This window comes from Bos javanicus, chromosome 25 (genome assembly GCF_032452875.1).
Source record: "Bos javanicus breed banteng chromosome 25, ARS-OSU_banteng_1.0, whole genome shotgun sequence".
Taxonomy (NCBI): domain Eukaryota; kingdom Metazoa; phylum Chordata; class Mammalia; order Artiodactyla; family Bovidae; genus Bos; species Bos javanicus.
Window position 1 is genome coordinate 21,811,691 of NC_083892.1, and position 22,950 is coordinate 21,834,640.

The 22,950-nt window shown below is 45.3% G+C and overlaps 1 protein-coding gene and 1 long non-coding RNA gene across 4 annotated transcripts in view; one reads left to right on the top strand and one right to left on the bottom strand.

The window, feature by feature from the left end:
* PRKCB (protein kinase C beta) overlaps positions 1-22,950 on the top strand; it is a 375,130-nt gene that overhangs the window by 332,889 nt on the left and 19,291 nt on the right. For all 3 annotated transcript variants that reach the window (XM_061401446.1, XM_061401448.1, XM_061401449.1), the window contains 4 exons: positions 3,663-3,801; positions 8,015-8,095; positions 8,380-8,487; positions 14,529-14,669. In XM_061401446.1, the coding sequence (XP_061257430.1) occupies positions 3,663-3,801; positions 8,015-8,095; positions 8,380-8,487; positions 14,529-14,669 (469 nt within the window). The remainder of the gene's footprint in view (positions 1-3,662; positions 3,802-8,014; positions 8,096-8,379; positions 8,488-14,528; positions 14,670-22,950) is intronic.
* On the bottom strand, positions 13,339-22,852 carry LOC133238401 (uncharacterized). The gene is made up of 2 exons (XR_009733519.1): positions 22,463-22,852; positions 13,339-16,317 (listed from the first exon to the last, which is right to left on the bottom strand). It is a non-coding gene; the product is annotated as an uncharacterized LOC133238401 (long non-coding RNA).

Below are 22,950 nucleotides of genomic sequence, written 5' to 3' on the forward strand. Positions count from 1 at the left end.
TGAGAAGATAAAATAAGGGACTATAAGTTTATTGGAAGAAAACTCAGTCCCAAGGAAGGGACCAGGACAGGAAATGATTTGAGTTCTTGCCAACAGGACTGGGATTCAAGGCAAGGTTTCCAATATATTAGGGAACTAGACTGGAATCTGGGATCCATTGGTCTAGGTCATAAAATCCAAAGATTAGGATTCTAGGTGCTAGACCATGCCTGAATGCAAAGCTTTTTCTCCTAACTGTACATTGTTCCTTTCCTCCTCCATTATATTTGTCATCCTTTTAAGCCACTCACCCTCTGAACCCCTTTCATTTGTGGGTAGGAATGGAATCCATAGCTTCCTCTAAAGATTTAACACACCAGATACTTTTGCAGCCTCCCTATAGGAAGAGCAAACACACAACTCAGGCTCTGATGCTCGTCATATTCACTGAAGACGTTGAATCGGAAGTTAGTGACCAAGAAGCAGAGCCTGTAGAATGGAGAGTGGATGTAGTCATCAGCTATGTCTAGTTTCCAGAGGTGTGAGAGGAAGTGGTTCTTAGGAATAGCACCCCGAGTCCAGCATTAGGGCTTCATGAAACAAGGGACAATGTCTATACCCAGTGGTGACATCAGTGGCATCTTCACTGGGTCATTTCTGTGCTGGTTAGTCATTGTTCATGGCTGCATAGCCTCCAAGTCTGCTTTGCCAGCCTTTTTGGAAATTCTCAGAGCTCCCCCAATTCCTTCCTAAAAACTCCTTTTTTTGGTTGAAATAGTCAGAGTTGGTTTTTGTTGCTCACAATCAAGAACTTCGGTGGAGACAGCAATTGATAATCAAATGGAAACTGCAGAAAATTTACATGACAGAAGATAAGTGGTTTTATAAGTTCACAGAGATTGGTTTTATGGTGGCAGAGTCTTTTTAGGGGCTTCCCTGATGGCTCAGTGGGTAAAGAATCCACCTGCAGTGCAGAAGACACGGGTTCGATCTCTGGTTTGAGAAGACCCCCTGGAGGAGGGCATGGCTACCCACTCCAGTATTATTGCCTGGAGAATCCCATGGATTGAGGAGCCTGGCAGGCTACAGTCCAAAGGGTCGCAAGGAGTCATACATGACTGAGCGACTGAGCACATGCACACAAAGTCTTTTTAAATGTTATAAATGTCCTTCTTCTTCATTTGGATCTCTGGTTATTTTAACAGCTTTTAAGTAAAGAGGATGAGGACTCATAGTAGATTTGTCCTCTCTGAGGACCGTGGCTAGAGATGTCGGGCGAGGGGAAGATGAAAGACTTCCAAACTTAGTGTCTGATTTATAGATCGCCATCCTTGGAACGTGTATTGATTTTGCTCTTGATGGAATTGTAAACATGAAGACATCTGGCCAGCCCCCTTTAGAAGCATAGATGAGGATTCATTACATTAAACAAAAGAATGGAGTGGACTATCAAAACATTATTATGTGACATTATTATGTGACAGCTTGCTCCAGCCCCATGACCTGCTGGCTCTTAGCACTTGAAGCTCCTTTTCTATAATAGACGGAGATGTCATCACTTTTGGGGTTGCCCCAACTGCCTGTTTAGGGGCATGTGGTCAGGCTGAAGGAAATGTCATGGGTCTCTGTTAATCAAATCAGATGCAGACGTGGTATGTTTATTGCTTCTGAGTCTAGCTTTTCTAAGTTCTAAGCTGGCCTTCAGAGACCACTGTGGCTTGTAGAGAAGCATGAAGGTTGGATGTGGGTAGTACCATGGACAGTACTAGAGATCCTAGGATGTTGCTTCTGTTGGTAAACAGTGGAGTGCAAATGGGCTTCCCCTTGGATGAAGAGACCTCACAGACACAGATAGGAGATGCCAAGATATATTTTCAGGTTGTATTCTTTTAGTAGAAAATTATGACAGCAACTCGATTGAAATGAACTTTCGTTAAAAGAGGCGTGTTATGGCTGACATTGGAGAAGGCTGTGGCACCCCACTCCAGTACTCTTGCCTGGAAAATCCCAGGGATGGGGGAACCTGGTGGGCTGCCGTCGATGGGGTCGCACAGAGTCGGACACAGCTGAAGCGACTTAGCAGCAGCAGCAGCATGGCTGACATAACTGAAAAGTCTAGGACTGAGGCTCAAATGATGTTATGAGCATTTATTCGCTCCCTCTGAGTTCTGCTATATCTATAGTAGCTTTCTTTTCTCTACCTGGTGACCTCTTGCGCATCTAGACTTAGTTTCTACCACCCGAACAATCCTGATGTTAAAAGAGTTCATCTTTTTCCTGATGGTGCCAGCAAAAATGTTGGGGCTGATGTTAATGTTCAAAGACTTTGATCAGCTTATATGGGGTTACATGGCTCTTCCTAAACTGTGACCAGAAACCGTGATCCACTGTGACTAGCAGGATGGAGTATTTCCACTGGCCAGGACAGGCCCACATGACCACTCCTGGAAGCAGGAGTTAAGATCAGCATCACCAACTTCATATGGCTTGAGAATCAGGGAAGCTGTTTCTTCAAAGAAATATTAGGATGTTCTTACCCCAAGATACTAGAATAGGTGGAGCCACAGATGTCCACCAGCAAGCAAAGGCGATTTGAGGGAGAGATCTGAATTGAATGGTAGATTCCTTAACCTCTGAGGAAGTTGGATTTCTAATGGGATTGAGGAAGTCTGGCCGATAGATCATACCTACTCATGGGTGCTGAAACACCCAAGTGATGACTTTGGAATCAGTGTTAAGGGAGGAGGAAAGTGTAATGATATTGTAGTCATCAGATATGCTGGAAATGTGCAAGGGTCCCCAAACATCAAACTCTCCCCATCAACACAGATGAAATAGAATGAGAGTGGAGCCTGTGTTGTTTAGGGTATCACTCTTTGAAGGTGACACCTTCCTGATTCTCTGTTACAGTAACCTCCCCCCGTTCCTGTCCACCTCATCATTCTTTTTGTTTCCTTCATATCATTCATCAGAAGCTACAAGAAGCATGCTTGTAGATTTGAATACTTGGTAATTGACTTTATCCCTCTACTAGAATTTAATCTGAATAAGAGCAAGATGCTTGATTATCTTGTTCATAATATACTTATCTCCAAGCATAGTGTCTGTCACAAAGTAGGTGGGCAACAAATATTTTTTGATTGGAAATCAGTAGAAACCCCTGGGTTCATGACCTAGAAACTGGCTTAGGGGAGCTTGGGGTACTTGGTGGTAAACAAGATGATCTCAATCAGTTTTTTTTTTTCTTCATGCTCTTCAGAGATATTTTTTAAATGATAGTTTTGTATAAAACCTTCCTATGAAATGTAAGGGATCCTGATGTTGCAAAGGTCAACTCTAGAGATGCCCCCAGATAAAGGACACTTCTGTGGATGCTCTGCCCAGATGGAGGAAGCTTCTGTTTTATTTAGCTGTCTGTGGATCGCTCTTCTCAGAGTTGCTGTCTCATTGCATCCTCCCGAGACACTTGGCATAGTTGCCGCTGCAGGAAAAGAGAAGCACAGAGGTTTGCAGACCCTCGTGTCTCCCTGCCAGATCATAAGCTGTTGGAGGGTAAGGACTGGGTTGTACTCACTGCTGTGCCCCCACCAGGCATGGTACAGCGTTCTGCCTGTAGTGAGTGGATGTTGGTTGACTCAAAAGAAATAGCATTTAATTCAGCCCCTGAATCTGTGTCCCCACAGTGACCTGAAACTTGACAATGTGATGCTGGATTCCGAGGGCCACATCAAGATCGCTGATTTTGGCATGTGTAAGGAGAACATCTGGGATGGGGTGACAACTAAGACCTTCTGCGGCACCCCAGACTACATCGCCCCCGAGGTGAGCTGACGCCAACCCCTCAGGCGTGTCTGCATTGTGCTGATGTCCTCCCTGAGCCTTAGGTGGGAGAGGTCCGAGGGGTACCAGACAAGCAGGACCTCAGGCTGGTCCATCTCCTAGACTAAATCGTCCCTTTGAGATCACACATGTAAATTAACTTAGCACACATCCCAGAAGCGCAGACCCAAAATACATCAAGGTTTGGGAGAAAATTTAAATAAAACTCAAAAGAACCATCCACCACACATCAGTAAGATTCTTCGTCAAGCTGCTGTGGCTCATGGCCATATGATACCTCCTAATTATGCCACTGAAACGTGTGTTCAGGGGAGACGGAAAGGCAGAGAAGGAGTAAGAGAGAGAGAGATTGATTCCCGGGACAGATGTATGACACAGGGTCCGTGTGTGCATAGGTATGAGGTAGTTGTGCTGAATCCTAAAAGACTCAGCTTTTTTCTTCCTGTGATTAAGATATAAATGAAAGTGTGAAGATTTATTTTAGTGCCTCCCCCTCCCTTCCCAGAGGAAGCGGTCAGTTGCAGAATGGATTTCCCCAACGTGTCATGGTACAAAAATTTGTGCCAGATGATAGCCTCCCTTTTCCTCTGAATTGGTGCTCAGGAAGGTGGCATCCTGCAATCTGTTACTGGATTTTTATGGAAAGGAACTGCGAGCTTGGCATAGAGTCTTGGAAATGGACATTCTCGAATTCCTCTCTTCTTGACTGTTAAGGCTTCATATGTAACAATGGTGATGGGAGGACCCCTGTCACTAAGTAGCTTGGCACTAAATTGAAAACCTGCCTACTCTGTTACCAAAACTCTTCCTCTTTTAGGAATCTAGTTTGCAACATACACACACACAGACACACAAACACACACCATACTCGGAAGGATATGTCTTCAAAGTCCTTTCTTTGTTGCAGCACTATTTTTAATAATGAAAAATAGGACACAGTCTCAGTAACTACCAGTGAAGGAAAAGAGTTGCAATTCATATTAAGAAATATTATGCAACCATTATAAAGATCAGAGCACACCTGTCTGTACTAACTTGAACAGTGTTTGTTAATCAAGGGATGGGCAATAGACTGAATGATTTACAGTATGGAATACTATGCTGTGCTTAGTTGCTCAGTCGTGTTCAACCCTTTGCCATCCCACGGACTGTAGCCCACCAGGCTCCTCTGTCCATGGGATTCTCCAGGCAAAAATACTGGAGCAGGTTGCCATGACCTCCTCAGTGTGGAATACTATTAAGCCTCAATTCAAAAAGTGAATGAGATGTATATGCAGATATTGAAACATTGTTGAGAGGAAAAAATCGAGTTACAGAATGATAAATACAGTATGATGCCATTTATGGTAAATAACAATACACAGAACACTGCTATATGTTTCTTACAAGTATGTAGATATGCGTGCAGAAGTATAGAAGATGCATGAAGATTCCAGACTGGTTTTACAACACTGGTTACCTCTGAGGATAAGGCCGTTGTAAATCTTAATCTGTATACCGTTTTATCTTTGCACAAGGCAAATGTATTTGTGTATTACTTAAGGAATTGAAAAGTAATCCTTTGAGCACTTAACTCTTTATTAGGACCCAATGGCGTTTTCCCTTTGTGACATACATTCCTTTATTATCATTGTGTTAATTAGTGAGGATATCAGATACAGTTCCTTGATCTGCTGTGAGTTCAGTGATCTCTGGTTCACAAGGCCTGCTGCCCTTTACCATCACCTGGGGAGTTTTTGTTATTTTTTTAATTAATTAATTTTCCCCCCTCCACACAGCACGCAGGATCTTAGTTCCCCAACCAGGGATTGAACCCTTGCATTGGAAACTCAAAGTCTTAACCACTGGATGGTCAGGGAAGTCCCTGGGGAGCTTTTAAAATGGGGATGGCCAGGCATCACCCTAGATGAATGGAATCAGAATCACTGCAGCATGGACCCCCACATGTGTGGTTTTCAAAGATTCTTGGATGCTGGTAAAGCCCCAAGTTGTGTTACGGGGGAAACTGCCTCCTCCTCCAGCCTGCAGCCCGCAACCTGCTGGTGGGAGGAATAAACTGCAGGTCAGGTTTCCCCCTGCTTTGCCATTAACTAAGCCCCTCGCTTCTGGCAACTTCTTTCACCTCCCAGGCTCTATTTCCCTTTGTAAAAGGATTAACTTGTTAGGTTGTCATGAGGATCAAAAGAGACATGAAGTACTTTAAAAGTGTGAAAACACTTTCAATAAGTGTTCTCACAGAAAGCTTTCCTTCATCCATTGCAAGCAGTTCTCCTCAGAGGACACTTGTGATTTCAGGGCAGACGCCAAGGTGGGAGATGGAGGTGGATAAACAGACTTATAGCCAAGCTTTATAACCAAGCTTGCTCAGACACATTTGTTGAATAAAACCAACTATCACTGAATTAGAGAACTTTCAAGTCGTAGCTGACATTTTGAGGGCATAATATATGAGAGGCACGTATTTCTCTTTCATCCTATTAAAACTCTGTGACATAGATATTATTATACACTTGGTTTTGTAGATGAAGAAACTGAGACCTAGAGACATTAAGTGACGTCACCCGGGGTCACAGGCAGGGCAACAGCAGTTAGGATTCCAACTCTGGACTGTGTGGCCCTCAGTCCTCAACCCCTTAACCTTTGCCGTATCACCTTCTAATCCCCTTTTTTTTTTTTTTAACTTTTTATTTTGTATTGGGGTAGAGCCGATTAAGAATGGTGTGATAGTTTCAGGTGAACAGCGAAGGGACTCAGCCATACATATAACATGTATCCATTCTCCCCCAAACTCCCCTCCCATTCAGGCTGCCACATAACATGGAGCAGAGTTCCTTGTGCTATATAGTAGGTCCGTGTTGGTTATCCATTTAAAATATAACAGTGTGTACATGTTGATCCCTAACTCCTTAACTAATCCCTTTGATAGTTAGTTTTCACCCCTATATCCTAAGAGGGGGCTTCGCTGGTGACTCAGAGATTAAAGCGTCTGCCTCCAATGCGGGAGACCTGGGTTTCGTCCTTGGGTCAGGAAGATCCCCTGGAGAAGGAAATGGCAATTCACTCCAGTATTCTTGCCGTGGACAGAGGAGCCTGGTAGGTTACAGTCCACAGGGTTGCAAAGAGTCGGACACGACTGAGCTACTTCACTCACTCACTTCACTCACATCCTAATGGATGGTCACACAGCTGTTCTAGGCTTTACCATGCTCTGGCAATTTGGTCATAAGTATGAAAACCTTTAAAACTACATATACCATTTGATTCACCAGTTCTCCTCCTAGGAGTTTATCTTAAGGAAAGAAAATTGGACAGATGTCCACATATCTAATTGCATGGAAGAAACCTAATCAGTCGGGTATTGATGAAATAGATTTTGGTATATCCAACCAATGGAACATTATGCAGAGGTGAAAAAGCTGGTTATGTTGATGTACAGATATTAGCATGGTAATTCTAAATGAATAAAATGCTGTATTAAAGTTCCATATATTAAAGTATTTATGTAAAGTACATTCATACACACAAAGTTTAATATATATTAATAGACAAAAATCTAGAGGAAAATAGACCAAATATCAATCATAATGTCTCTCTTGATAAAGAACTGTTTTAATTGTATTCTCATATTATATCTATATTTTAAATAAATAATAATAACTGCTATTACATTTTTTAACTTAAAAATTTTTTAATTGTGGCAAAAAAACACATCACCATCTTAACCATTTCTAAGCATACAGTTCAGTAGTCTTACATATGGTCACATTGTTGTGTAAATGTTATTACTTTTATCATGAGAAAGAAAGACAAGTTTTCTCCTTTAAAATGCTGTGCTGACTGTATTAAAAATTAAAAATAACCGTACTAAGTGCTTTGAAAAGGCAATGTGACATACACAGATGCCTTCCCCGCCTGCAGGTATCTCTGTAAAGGATATCCATCTTCTTAAGGTAAAGAAATAGCTTCGGTGGACACTCGACTCCCTGTTCACTCCTTTAGACAGAGGCCCACATCTGGAACTGTGACGGCCAATTTAATCCTTCACAACGGGCGGGTGTCAGGCAAAGGAAGAACTCTCCCCCTACCCCCGCCAGCCCCAGGGATGCTCCACTCTTATTGTAAGAGAAGTGTATATTCATTCTCAGCCACTGCAAGAACCTGCACATCTCCCTGACGGATGCCTTCTGTTTTCCAGATAATTGCTTATCAGCCCTATGGGAAGTCCGTGGATTGGTGGGCATTTGGCGTCCTGCTGTATGAGATGTTGGCTGGGCAGGTAATTGAATTTTAAGTGACTTGTAAGGAAAGTCCTCCCCCACCCCCATCCCCGTGGTTTCTTTGAGAGTGTCAGCCGGATACCAGCTCACAGCTCTGAACCTCTGTAATTTCCATGACCTTGGGGTTACCCTCGTCTATTGACCCTATTTCCTTATCCTCTTCCTGGAAGCCCTGGGTATGGCTTGGCTGTGGACCCCAGGGAGCTGGGCACGCTGGTTTGGGGCAGTTGGTGGGGGGTATAGTTCCTGCAGGACTCCTCCCACCCTGCGCTCTGCTCCGCAGGCACCGTTTGAAGGGGAGGACGAGGATGAACTCTTCCAGTCCATCATGGAACACAACGTGGCTTATCCGAAGTCCATGTCCAAGGAAGCTGTGGCCATCTGCAAAGGGGTGAGTGAGCCCCTTAAAGCTGGCAGCCAGGACCACCACCTCCAGGGGTGCAGGGGTGCAGGTCGTGCCCTGCACAAGGATGCTGCGCCTGGGCGGGGAGGGGTAGTGGAGGTCAAACTCCACCCCTGGTCCACTGGCCAGCCTGTGAGCCCGGAACAGACCTGCTGCCTCCCAGAGGAAAGGGAGCTTTCTTCTAACTCACACAGAAACACCACAGAGGCCTGCCTGCAACAGCATGTGGCTGGGCTCCAGGCTCTAGGCCAGCACAGAGGAAGGCTTATGGAATGAATGAGGTGGGGAGCCCAGAAACTTTGCCAAAGAGCTGGAACCCGGGGAAGGTACCCAAGAGGGGTACGACATGACCGGTCAGCCTCACTCAGTGCTGGGGCCTACGAGTTTAGTTAATAGTAAGAGCGTGTGCCTTTTGTCCTAAGAAAATAATCACAGTATTGAGTTTAAGGGATCCGCTAGATAAGTTGACCCAAATTGAGTGTCTCCCAACCCCTACTCTCCCCCTAACCCACAAATGACTGAAAAGTTTGCAAGTTTGTACATAGTGATGTATGCAAATTTACCTGTGAACAAAACAGGACACCTGTTTTGGGTAAGGATTGCTTGGTTTTGTTTTTTGTGTTTGGCCAGGACATGCTCACAATGACATGGGTGAATACCTGGAGACCAGTGGTCCTCCCCGTTGGCACCATCAGGATGACCTGTGGTGCTTTTTTCAAAGGCACACACCTCAGCCTCCCCCCTAGAAACTGAGTTTAGCATCTATCTGTACTGTGAAAAAGTCACCGTGTTGCTTAAAAACCACTGCCTTTTATTATTCAAATATGGTAAGTCTTCAACTCTGATGAAAGAATGAAAGGAACACTGTGAGACCCCAGAGAACAGGGCTCAGGGATGCTGCCTTTATGAAGTTTTCCTTCCCAGCAGTCAGCAGTGCCAGCACGGCTCAGGGTTGGAGCGTGCCCACCTGTGTGTCCGGATAAACCAGGGCTGCTGGTTCTAGATCCTCATGGTGTTTGCAGATTTCTCGTTACCCAGCCCAACTCTGCCCTTCCTAACCCATCACATGGCATGTGAGCTGGCCTGAGTGAAGGAAAGCTGAACTCAGGAGGTTTATAACACCTGGGCCAACCTCGATCTAGAAGCACCTTGTCATGCCGCCTGAATTCCCACTCTGAGAATCACCTAAGCTTGTGTGTCAGCTGCATAGGTTAGGATGCAAATATCCCTGGGGAAGACATATGTGAATTCATCTCAGTCCCTAACATATCAAAATTTATAGTTTGAAAATAGTTTTCATAGGTATGAGGCAGGAAGAGGGAAGGGGAGGTATAGGGCGTGGAGAGGTTCATGTGCTTGCTTAGTCACTCAGTCGTGTCTGACTCTTTGTGACCCCTGTGGACTGTAGCCCACCAGGCTCCTCTGTCCATGGGATTCTCCAGGCAAGAATACTGGAGTGGGTTGCCATGCCCTCCTCCAGGGGATCTTCCCAACCCAGGGATCAAACCCAGGTCTCCTACGTTGCAGGCTGATTCTTTACCGTCTGAGCCACCAGGGAAGCCCAAGAATACTGGAGTGGGTAGCCTATCCTTTCTCCAGGGGATCTTCCTGGCCCAGGAATCGAACTGGGATCTCCTGCATTTCAGGTGGATTCTTTACCAGCTGAGCTGTTCATGAGAAGCTTAAACAAGGCCCTTGGCAAAGAGAGGGCATAGAACAAGGCCAGGGCAAACCCCTACAGTCATCATACAGGATGGGGAGAGAGGGAGAGACTGTACTGGAAGCCAGTCTTTCCTTCAGATAAGAATGTGTCCTCTCCTCTCCTGATTTTTCTGGGCAGAAATCTGCATTTGAGTTCAAGTCTGAGCATTATTAACCCTATGACAGCCGGGAAGTTGTTCCACCTCTTCTGCAGATTGGGGATACACATATGGGACTGCCCATGCGATCAGGGTTCTCTGATCAGGAGATGAGTTGATACAGGGTAGGGAGAGAGGGAGCTCTTAGTTTGTTAAATAGTTACCAACATTAGAGAATGGATATGTGGACACAGGGAGGGAAGAGGGTGGAGTGACTTGGGAGATTAGGATTGACACGTATCGCTCCCATGTGTAAAACAGATAGCTAGCAGGAACCTGTTATAAAGCACAGGAAGCTCAGCTCGGTGCTCTGTGATGACCTAGATGGGGGTGGATGGGAGGGAGGTCCAAGAGTGAGGGGATATATATGTCTACATATAGCCAATTCTCTTCATTGTACAGCAGAAACTAGCACAACTGTGTAAAGCAGTAATAGTCCAATAAAAACAAAGAAATAAAATCACCGGAGGGAAAAAAAAGAAAAATGGCGACCTTTAAAGATCAGGGGATTTCCTCTAACATTCAGCTTTCCAGTTTCTTTCCGAAAAATCTGATCTCTCCACGCTGGTCTGTCATTCCTGGAAGGCATCCGTCAGCTGTATTGGAAGCCGGTCTGTCCTTCAGATAAGAATGTGTCCTCTCCTCTCCTGATTTTTCTGGGCAGAAACCCGCATCTGAGTTCAAGTGTGAGCATTATTAACCCTGTGACAGCCGGAAAGCTGTTCCACCTCATCTGCAGATTGGGGACACACGTATGGGACCGCACACAGGGTTCTCTGATCAGGAGATGAGTTAATACAAGGAACTCAATTGAGTGTCTGTCACTCTGTTCCAAAACCCTCGGGTTACAACTCCTGCTGTTACTAACGCTGGCACTTCCATGTTACACGCTAACCTCCTCTTGATATTCAAGTTTGCATTCCCTGTGCCTTGGATTTTTAAAGTGGGGGGTTTGGGAATTCAAGACTATTTGTACATTTCAACCCTTCCACTTCCTAGGTGCACAGTCTTGAGCACATTACTTTGCATCTGTGGGCTTCTGTTTCTTTATCTCCGAAGATGGAATAATAATCCTCACTATGCAGAATTTTGGAAGAGTGTTAAATGATGAGGTAACAGAAGAGGAATCTCCTCGCATAGTGTTGGCACATAGTAGGTGCTCCATGCATGTTCAGGACTTTCCCCTTCACAGCCCTGCCTGCCTAGACAGCTGGGGTTCTAAGTGGGTCATGGAGAAAAGGGTTTTCCAGGTCAGCTGCATTCAGCTTCAGCTCCAATTAGCAGTTTCCCTGGTAGAGCAGATTTCTATTAATTTCAGACCCATAACCTTCAGGATTAGTGAGGGTGACTTTCTTACTATTGGGTTTGGGGACCTTTCTGAGTTGAGTTGGCTGAGGCCCGTGTGGGCTTTTTCTTCAAGGTTGATGCTCCAGAGAAGGAGTGATGCTCAAGTGAACAGCCAAATGCTTCCTCCTGAACCGTGGGCCCCAGGGGATGCGTCTGGGAGGTGATCAGAGATCGGAAGAGTGATTAAGTCCAGCTGTCTGCATGGCTGGCTTCGGGCGCCGGAGCTCAGCGTGCAAGAGCTGAGCACAGCCTCGCATTAGTTAGTGCTGGGGTGTTTCTGCAGTGGTTTTCCTTCGCCTAGCATTCTCCTATTTACATGGAAAGTGAGCTAGGTTTTTGAAAAAAGTCTCATTCCATTTGAAAATGTCCGCTTATCTAGGGGTCCCCAACTTCCAAGATCTAATGCCCGATGATCTGAAGTAGACCTGATGTAATAATAATGAGTGAAGTGCACTCATAATTATATAATTATAATCCACTTGAATCATCCCCAAACCACGCCCCCACCCCAGTCAGAGGAAAAAAATGTCTTCCTTTAAACTGGTCCCTGATGCCAAAAAGGTTGGGGACTGCTGTTATCCATCCCATTAAAGACCCTATTTTCCACCATAAGAAAAATTAGTATACAGTTTGCTCGGATCACCACTCCCCCTTTGAATAAACTTAAAGCAGACAGAAGCCCCAGTTGGCCATACATTAAGGTGAAAACAATAAGGAACTATAAGATGGAGCTTCAAGACTCTGGGTCAGGCTGATCTGTTCAAAGAGCAGCTCTGCTACTTAGCTGGGTGATCTTAGGCAGATGCCTGCTTCTCTGGACCCAGTGTCTTTATGTGGAAAATGAGGATAATAGTTTCTGAGGCCTTAATGTTGTGAAGATGAAAGAGTAACGGATAATAGCTGTGAGCCCGGGCACACAGGAAGTGCTTAGGACACGGAAGCTGTTATTTTTTTATATATAATTTAATTTATTTATTTGGCTGTGCTGGGTCTTCGTTGCTGCCCGGGCTTTCCCTAGTTGGGGTGAGTGGGGTTGCTCTCCAGTTGCAGTGCACTGGCTTCTCACTGGAGTGGCTTGTCTTGCTGTGGAGCATGGGCTCTAGGTGCATGGGCTTCAGTAGTTATGACTCGTGGGCTCTGCAGTTGCAGTTCTCGGGCTCTAGAGCACAGGCTCAGTAGTATCGGCACACAGGTTTAGTTGCTCCGCAGCATGTGTGATCTTCCCAGACCAGGGATTGAACCCGTATTTCCTGCATTGACTGCAGGTTCTTTACCACTGAGCCACCGGGGAAGTCCCGGAAGCTGTTGTGGATAGGGTTGCTGGTTGTGCTAACCAAGGCCTCGTAACCTTTTCTTTCCTCCCATTCTAATCCTACACAAAAGTCAAGATTCGGCCCAATTTCCTTGCCCTCCCTAAACTTTTCCTGACCAAGTGAGACCACAGATCATCCCTGGGGAACCACATGGAATCTGTGTCTCTAAATGTCCAAATTTTAGAGGTCAGCAGAGGTGAGATCCAATCCCAGCTCTGTCATCTACTGTCTCTGTGAGTCCTTGCCAGTTGCTTAACCCTCTGAGTGTCAATTGCCTTGTCACTCAGGAGGGGAAAAATTAAAACACCCAACTCGTTGGGTCATTGTGAGATTCGGGTAAGACTAGGCATAAAATTTATAAAGAAGTAGCTTAGAAACAGAAGTGCAGGGTTATTTTTCCCCTGGAAGATAAAGCATGTGTGGAAAGTATGTGCTTCTCTGTGTGTGGGGGTGTAGGAGGGTAGTTTCTGATGACAGATTATCTGTAGCAAGAATCAGGCTGAGCTGAAAGTCCAACAGAGTAGGTGTGAATTGCTGAATTCATCCCTTCCCCCCATAATCCTCAAGCCCTGGGCAAAAACCTGAGGAGTCTGACATCATGGGCTTCTTGGTGTCAAGTCAACTCCAGGAAGCTTCATGGTCTTGTATGTTTCAATCGTCTTGCTTCTTCTTTTGATGGCCTCTTGCTGATCTTTCTTTTTTAAAAAATTAATCATCAACTCCTCCGTCTTGACTCTCTGTGCATTTGCTTAAGTCTTGAGATCAGAGATATTTTCCTGCTGCTTTGGACTCATTTACAAGAGGGAGCCTGTCTGGTTTCATCTTAGAGCGTCTATTCATCTTATTATTTAGCTCTGGCTCAGAGACCCAAAGATGGAGGGTTTTGATAATTAAGTAATTTAAATGGGACACCAAAGAAACCTCAGCGGAGTTTAGTGTAATGTGTGATACAAGGGAAATGAGCTGGGCTAGGTTTTGACTATTTAATGAGCTTTTGGAAAGTAATTACTTGAAACTTGGGTCCATTTGACTAATATTTTTTCTTCTGTCTTGTCATTTTCACAAGCGCTTTACTGAGAAATGCAAACATTATCTGAATGAACGTGCCCTTTGCTTTGGTCAAACTCCCATTTCCTCGTGGTAGCAGGAGGAGAATTTGAAGATATTGAAACTGTTCTCATTAAATGCATCAGTAATTGCGTAGAAGTCATTCTTAAATCAAAACGCACCATGTGATATTTCTGACTTGAAGTTCAGGGCCACAGTCAGGCTGAAGTGTGATTAACTGTAATGGACTTTGCTCTGGGACCGGGAGCAGCAGACACTTTTGTTGGGTCCTCCTATTAGAAAGACCTGGCTGGGAAATTACTGCTGGGATGAAAAGCCAAAAATAAAGATTTAGTTGGGAGTCTTCTTTGCGCTGTCTTCCCTCATTCATAGGAGCGATCATTTCTGAGAGTCCCACATTTCCTCTTCTGAAATTCATTCTACATTTCTCTTTCTCTTGAAGCTGATGACCAAACACCCAGGCAAACGTCTGGGTTGTGGACCTGAAGGTGAACGTGACATCAAAGAGCATGCATTTTTCCGGTATATTGACTGGGAGAAACTTGAACGCAAAGAGATTCAGCCCCCATATAAGCCGAAAGCCGTAAGTAAACCGTTCTCTAAAGGCGGTTGGGTCCACATCATAATGTTTTTTGGGTCCACGTCGTAACAGGCTCTTTTCCTCTCTCCGATGTGTGTGCCCATGGTGCCCTCCGAGGGGTGGACCTCGATGAACATGTCTATAAGTGTTCATATTTATACTCAAAGGCAGCGGGTACAAAAATGGAGATTTCCGCCCACACAGCCTCGATATATGCGGGAAAGACCATGGATGTTGTGTTTTTGTTTTATTGATTCAATTATTGTAACCGTCTGAGCTGGCAGCTTTGGGGGAATGGTTTTTGGGTGAGCCGAGTTCAGATCCATTTTTGGACTGTGATAAAGAATCTAATTTTGCCCTCGGTCTTTCCTTGGTTCAACTGTGTCATTTTCTCTTCAAACTGACATTGAAAAGGTCATGTTGTTTATCTCAACAGTATTTAAATTTAATTTTGAAATATACACTCCATCTGAGTCAGTAAAGAAGACAGAATGCCCAGCCAGCTCCCACCCAAGGCGAACCAGATTGAAGCAGAGGCTGGCGTGCTCATAAAGCCCTCCCAGAGCCTCTGGGTGTGGATATGGCTCTCGGGGAATTGTTGAAAGAGTGAAAGTCTCACATTTCCCAAGGTCGTGTGCATGCAGGAGCACTTCCATCCCTAAGGACTCAGCAGGGAGGAGGAGTTTTCTCCTGGATTAATCAGGACCGTGATTCTACTGGAAGGATGTTTCTTTGTTAAAGTACAGGGGAGACCTGGTGACTTTATTATGGGTTGTAACTGCTGGCTAAGGCTGAAAAGTAGTAAGGCTGAACGTAAACGTTGTTATCAAAACCAAAAGTCATGAGGATCTCAGATGTGAAAAATGAAAGTGAAAGTGATGCTTGTTTTGATATTATTATTATTAATTTCATGGCCACTTACCTGGCCATATTAAGCAGTTCACACATAGCATCTAAGCAAATCCTCAAAACAAAATATTACGCAGGTGCTGTCATTCCACGTCATGGAAGAGGAAATGGAAGCTCATAAAAATTGAGTGCTCTCTCCAAGTTCATTCAGCCAGTGTGTGAGGAAATGAGGATTCCGAGAGTCTGACTCCATTAGAGGCAATACCAGGATGCCCCGGGGACAAAGGGCATGTAGTTTAAGGAAGCCTCTCAGGTGCTTCTCACACTTCCCAGCCCTGCACACCCCAAATGATTAGATTCACAGTATCCCTGCTGAGTCCTGTTTCTCTCTGGATAATTCCTGGTGCTCAGTCTTGGGGTCCTTTAGGGGCAGTGAGTTCCACATTGTGGTCCTTCTGATTGTTGCCAGTGTGTATAGCGATACCAAATCAGCCTCCTCAGAATTTCCATCACTGAGTCCTGTTCTGTCAACCAGAGCTTCTTTCTCTGATACTCCAAAACCTGCAATTTCTGGGCTCAACACGCCCCTTGTCCACCTGTAAGCATGTCCCATATGACGTCACCTATTGTCCTCCAGGTTAGTAACATCCATCTTGAAAGGCAGACACAGGGTTGAGCACAGTATTCCTAATCGTGTCTGACTCTCATGAATACAGTGGATCCAATAAACCATCTCTTGATTGCTTTACCTCTGGAGAACTTGAAGGAGTCGTTTCCCCTCTCTGCTCCTCTGTTGCATCATCTGTAATACAGGGATGACAACAGTTTCTCTATCAGGGGAGGGTCATGATGCATAAAGTACTCAGTACATGACCGGTACACAGCAGGCACTCTGGGAGAGTTGATGATGACTTTTGTTAGCGACATGTCACCTGTTGGTCAATGTCTCGGGTGCAGGGTCTTTGAAGGGGCAGAGCAGTGAGGGTCCTGCTGGTGCTAGTCCCTAAGATAATGTCCGTGTGTGTACTTGGGGTTCGTGTGTACACCTACATGTCATAGGCAGTATCATCATTTTTATTATATGTAAGAAAAGATCAAAAAGCAATCTGAAAGACAAGAATGGGTTCTCCAGTCAGGAAACTGGGAACTTGAGGGGACACACACACCCTATTTGGGTTTTGCAGGGCTGTTCATGAGGTCTCAATATGCAGATCAGCCTCTCTCCACTTGGCTAGAGGAGAGATGTATATGCCCCCATCCCCACCAGAATTGAACCACTGACATTTGAGGTTCATTCCTTGCTTAGAGAGCAGTGGTTTTCAAAGAGTGGTCCCCAGACCAGCAGTATCACCTGGAAACTTTAGGAATGAAATTCTCAGGCTCCCACCCCAGACCTCCTGAGTCAGAAACCTTGCCATGGGGCTCTCAAGGGGAATCTGATAAATGCTTCAGTCTAGGACTCACTGCTGTGGAGTTTATGGTCAAAAGCTCTTGCAGGGAAGCTAAACAGAGGCCAAAGGAACGTGGCAGGGAGAGAAATCTCTTTAAGGGGAAGACAGTGGTTTTTACACAGTCTGAGTGAGGAGAGGTGCCTTCCAGGAACAGGTCACAGACTCAGATGGCTACAGAGGCCAAGCAGGTAATGTCAGTGAGAGAGGTGGGAGTGGTTTAAAGAGGGGCAGACGGGGGAGCTGGTGGTTCTCAAAGCTCAACAGGTGGGTGTTCATCTCCAGCTGACCAATTGGAGGGTCCTGTGGATCATCACTGATTATTATTTTCTTTTTATCTTATTCATGAAAGTAAGAGTGATCTTTCCTTGGGGACCTTCTATGAGGCAGGCATGGGGCCAGCCAGGTCAGTCCTATGGGAGATGCAGGCTCTGCACTGCTGCATCCTCCTCTTTTGTATGAAATCTCACTATTTTAAAAAACGTATCAGCAACAACATTTTAAAAGTTAAAAGTTAAATGCAACTCAAGTCAAATAAAATACCCATGAACCATACGTGGCTGTCAGTTTATAATCTCTAGGGTAGAGATCTTGCAGAGTCTGGTTGATGTTTAGCTGGGTCCCATAAGTGCTGATTACTTACAACCAGAGTCCACTTTGGCAGGTTAAATACTTTGAATAAATACCCTGGCCCACAGAGGGTGCTCAGGAAAAATGAGCTGTTCTTATCATTGATAACACAAAATGGTTACAACAGCTAGTGATGATCCATAGAATCCTTCAACTGTTCTGTATTGGATATGGTTTCCAACCAGCTGATGTCTTGAAATGTTTGTGTGGCTTAACAGTGACCTTCAAAGTACAGTGACTGGACTGGGCTATAGACTTCAAGATGTTCTACCATCACCTCTAAGGAAACAAGACACTGAATAAAGAATTTCTGATTCCTAGGGTAAATTCAAAATAAACATAATAATGTATACACTGGACTTCCCTGGTAGCTCAGCTGGAAAAGAATCTGCCAGAAATACAGGAGACCCCAGTTCAATCCCTGGGTCAGGAAGATCCCCTGGAGAAAGGATAGGCTACCCACTCCAGTGTTCTTGGGCTTCTCTTGTGGCTCAGTTGGTAAAGAATCTGCCTGCAATGTGGGAGATCCCAGTTCGATTCCTGGGTTGTGAAGATCCCCTGGAGAAAGGATGGGCTACCCACTCCAGTATTCTTGGGCTTCCTTGGTGGCTCAGACAGTAAAGAATTGACCTGCAATGCAGGAGACCTGGGTTCAATCCCTGGGTTAGGAAGATCCCCTGGAGGAGGGCATGACAACCCACTCTAGTATTCTTGCCTGGAGAATCCCCATGGACAGAGGAGCCTGGTGGGCTACAGTCCATGGGGGTCACAAAGAGTCGGACACGTCTGAGTGACTAAGCACAACACAGCACAATGTATACACGTCACACACTCATTCGATTCGACTTGGGTATGTGCCTTTCACAAAGCAGTTGCCAGCCCTAAAGCCCCCAGCCCCCACCTGAGGATTTCACATTTTCCCTTTCCCCACACTTTCTGAAAGGCCCTGGTGAGTGTGTGCAGAGTTCCATGTGCTTCTCAGGATATTGAAAGGCGTGCATGTATCTGTCAGTGTTCTTGACTCATGCATGCTATTAAATAGAGTGCAGCAAGAGAAAGAAAAACCACGGGGCAATAACAGAGGATTATATTCAAACACCAGTGAAGGGTGCTATTATTGAAGGCTCATTAAAATAATTTTAAATGGATTTTTTAAAAGTCGTTCTCAGTGCATCTTTTATTGTGGCAGGAGCTGTTCACATGGTATCATGGGAAACTACTGAAATACACTGGCTTCATGTATTGTTTCAGGGTACAAGAGTAATTTTTTTAAAATGTGCATCCGATTGTGTCATTCTCTTGCTTAAATCTCCCCCTCCAACCCCCTCCCTCCCGACTCCACTCCATCAATGGCTCTCTGCCCGCCCCTAGGATAATGTCTATTGTTCCTCAGCATATATGGCTTTTAGAGTCTTCCTTGAACCAGCCTCTACTGCCTCCCCAGGCTCCTAACTTCAAGAACTGGCATTGCTGAGTGTCATTCAGCTCCTCAAACTCAAAGTGCCTTCCTTCCCTTCCTGGCTCTGCCCATGCACAGCCAGCCACCTGGGAACCCCGGAGCCATCCCATGCTCCCTCCCTCCCTAACCCTCCTGGTACCTTACTCCTTCCTCCTCATCAAATCAGTAAACTGTCACCCACTCAGGGAAGCTCTTGTCAATTGCCAAGTAGAGATCATCTGCTAAAGTCCTATCAACAAACTCATCACACTTTGTCGTAATTGTTCAGTGTAAGGTCTGTCTTTCTGGCGAGACCAAAAGACTGTCTTTTTCAGTGTTGGATCCCAATGCTTAGCATAATGTTGAGCACATAACAGGTGCTTAATAATTTTTACTGAATAAATGAATGATTCAATGAAAGGCTGTCAAATAAGATGTTGCAGTGCACTGTGCTGAGGAACATACTGGATTCTTTAGGGATATTTATTAGAGCACAGAGGGGGTTTTTCTCATGCCCAGCAGTGAAGCTCAAATAAATTGGTTGTTGTGTAAGTTACCCTATTTATAAAGGGCTATAATTTGGGTACTGAATTGTATCTGTCATAGCATCATTTGGTTGTGTGATGAAAGATCTGATGATGCAATGCATGAATTGTTGCACTTTGGATGGGGAGGGCTGTGACTCCCACAGCCTGTCATTGTCCAGCCAATGGCACAGGCGTCATGATGTAGCCTAGCAGAGCTTGTTAAACGTTAATATGCGCACAGAGTCTCTTGGACATATGATTAAAATGTGGGTTCTGATTCAGCCAGTCTACAACAGGGCCTGAGATGCTGCATTTCTATGATGCTCCCAGATGAGATACTGCCACTGGATCACAGCAATAGCAGGGGCTAGGACATGGTTCTGTGGGGTGCCACCACCCAGTGAGTGGACTGGTAGATGCTGTTGTAATTGGTGTGCCATGTAGCATGGTGAAAGCTGTGCTGAAGGGGTGTATAAGCTTTAGTACAGAATGTTCTTTGTATGTGACTTGGGATGCCCGGCAGGGTCTTCTGGGTCAGTGTGTGGTGAGTGGGAGCTGCTGGTTTGTGGGTGAAGGGCTGAGTATGTGACTGGGTGTGTCGTGGGGCAGTGGGTTGAGAAGTGGTGTGATCTGGTTCTGTCCTCCAGTGGGGGTGTTATGGATCATGCATTCATCACCTGTTTATTGAGGTTAGGTGCTCTTCTAGGTCATAGAGACACAACAGTAAAAATAATAAAAATCTCTGCCCTTGTGAAACTTAATCTTCTCGAGGGAGTAGGGAAATAATAAACATAGAAATCAGTGGGTATGTTTGTTAGAAGTTGATCAGCATTATGGAGGGGTGGGCACTTGGAGAGCTGGGTCACAGAGAGGTCAGTTTTATTTTCTCTATTTATTTATTTGACTACATTGTGTCTTAGTTGTGGCACTAGGGCTCAGTAGTTGCAGTGCGAGGGCTCCTCAGTTGCTCGAGATGTATAAGATCTTAGTTCCCTGACCTGGTATCAAACCCTTATCCCCTGCATTGCAAGGCGGATTCCTAACCACTCGACCACCAGGGAAGTCCCTGAAAGGTCAGTTTTAAATAGGGTCGTTGGAAAGTCTCGCTGAGAAAGTGACATTTCAGCAAAGATGGGAAGAAGGTGAGGGAGGGAGTGAGCCATGTGTATATCTGGGGGTGAAAGTGATTTGGTAGTATTAACAGATGCAAAGGCCCTGAAGCAGGAGCTTGCCTGGCACATTTAGGAAGGAGCAGAGAGTCCAGGTGCCTGAGCTGAGCAGGCAAGGTAGAGAGTAAACGGAGATGAGATCAGAGAGGCCGTGGGAGGAGACATTGTACAGGTCATTGTAGGATCTTTGACTTTTACTCCAACTAAGATGGGCAGAGAAATAGCTTGATCTGACCTGTTGTGGGGACAGGGGTAGGTTGCTGACCCAGGTGAGAGGTGCTCAGCACATGGACAGGATGATGTTCTAGCCTCCAAGTTGGGTTCATCTTGGCTTCCTCAGTCCCTCTCCAGTTCCTTGCACCTGGTGGGTGCTCAGTAATTACCCCAGGGGCAGGAAGGAATGGATGAAGAAGACTCCGGACTACCTGCATAATTGCCCTCAGGTATAAAGTGATGGCTGAGTGTTGGGCCTGGTGAGAAGTAGGGTGAACTGATGAAATGGATAGTCATGGAAGCTTCTGGAGTCCAGAGTGCCAGCTTGAGGGCATAGAGCAGGGCATGGTTATCCAGCGGATTATACTTCTGGTCCATGTGAATGACGTCATGACGTGGAACGCTCCATGTGCCAAGGTCTGTAACCAGAAGTTCCCACTGGGTGATCAGCTTGGAGTGTGGCTGTGCTGTAGTGGAGGGTGCATTGAGACCACTCTGTGGTGAGCATGTTTCATTGGAGAATTTGTAGTATGAGGTGCTATAGTCTCACAGATGTTAGCAAGATAGGCTAGCATGTGTGTGTTAGTTGCTCGTTCGTGTCCGACTTTTGCAATCCCATGGCCTGTAGCCAGCCAGGCTTCTCTGTCCATGGGATTCTTCTGGCAAGAAAACTGGAGTGGGTTGCCATTTCCTTCTCCAGGGGATCTTCCCAACTCAGAAATCAAACCCAGGTCTCCTGCACTGTAGGTAGATCCTTTACCGTTTGAGCTACCAGAGAAGCCCAGGCTAGCATAAGATCTTTAAATCAAAATGCCTGAGCGAGTGAAGTCCACTGGTGTCCGTGACACCTCATGCAGGGCTCACTGTGAAAACAAGGAAGAGGCCCTGACCTTGGGCTTGAGGCTGCAGCTGCCCCATGGAGGCAGCCCTTGGGTCAACTTGCCCAACAGGCAATGCAACAAATTGAAGAAGGAGAGTAAAGTGTTAATAACAGGGCAACAAAGATGTCCTGTTTCGTTACAGTCCAGAGAGCCTTCATCGCTAGGGTGTGTACAGCCATCTGCCCACTGGTAAATGTGGCTCTATTCTTGTTCTAAGATATATCTGATCATTGGTTCACTCTGGGCGGGAGTTGAGTACAGCTGGGCGGGACATAGACATTAAGAAGAACCCTTTCCCTGCATCCTTTCATCCCAGCTGGCCATTGGTTACTATCTAGATGTGATCAGCCTGCTCACCCCTCCTTCCTTCCCTCCCAGCCTCGGTGTCAGGCTCTCAGACTCCAGCCCCACACGTACAACAGGCTGATGCCAATCATTTCTGCTCTGGTTACCTCTTCTCCAGTCTCATCACTTTTTGTAAAGCTCTGTAGAATTTTGAGGCATCTGCATATCTGTAAAGTCTTGGAATCTTGCAAACTAAAAAGCAAACAGAAAAACCCAGCAGAGCCCCTTAACCCCCACTGTATTTTATTGAGCCTTTCATTTAATATTGTTTCCAAAATACCGCAGAGGTTACTTACTGGATCGCATACTGTTACTCGCATCTTCTGGGCGTCTAAATGCCGAACTGCTTCAGAGACTCAGTTGTGCTCACAGGACTTGGTTTCTTAGTAATTCTGTTATCTGAAAACACTGTTTATGTAGCTGAGGTCAAAAGCGTCAAGCACTGCTTTAATGAGCTGCAATTCTGTTCATGTGACATTCTCCTCCAAAGCCAATTGCCCTTTACACCGTGTGAGTAAGTGTCTGTGTGTGTGTATCTGAACGTGTGTTTGATGTGCTGACATTTCTGAATTGAAGCCACAAAGCATAACCTTTGTATGTTTGCTATTAAAACTCCAAATTCAAGGCTTAAGAAAGGGAGCTAACTTTGACTTAATATGATTTATTTAAGAATAGAACTTAGCTCCCCCAAGGTACCAAATGCTGAAGAGAATAATACCGTTTTGAATATTAGGATTTAAAATACTTTTTTATAAAAGCTGTACTATTCAAATACACTGGAAAA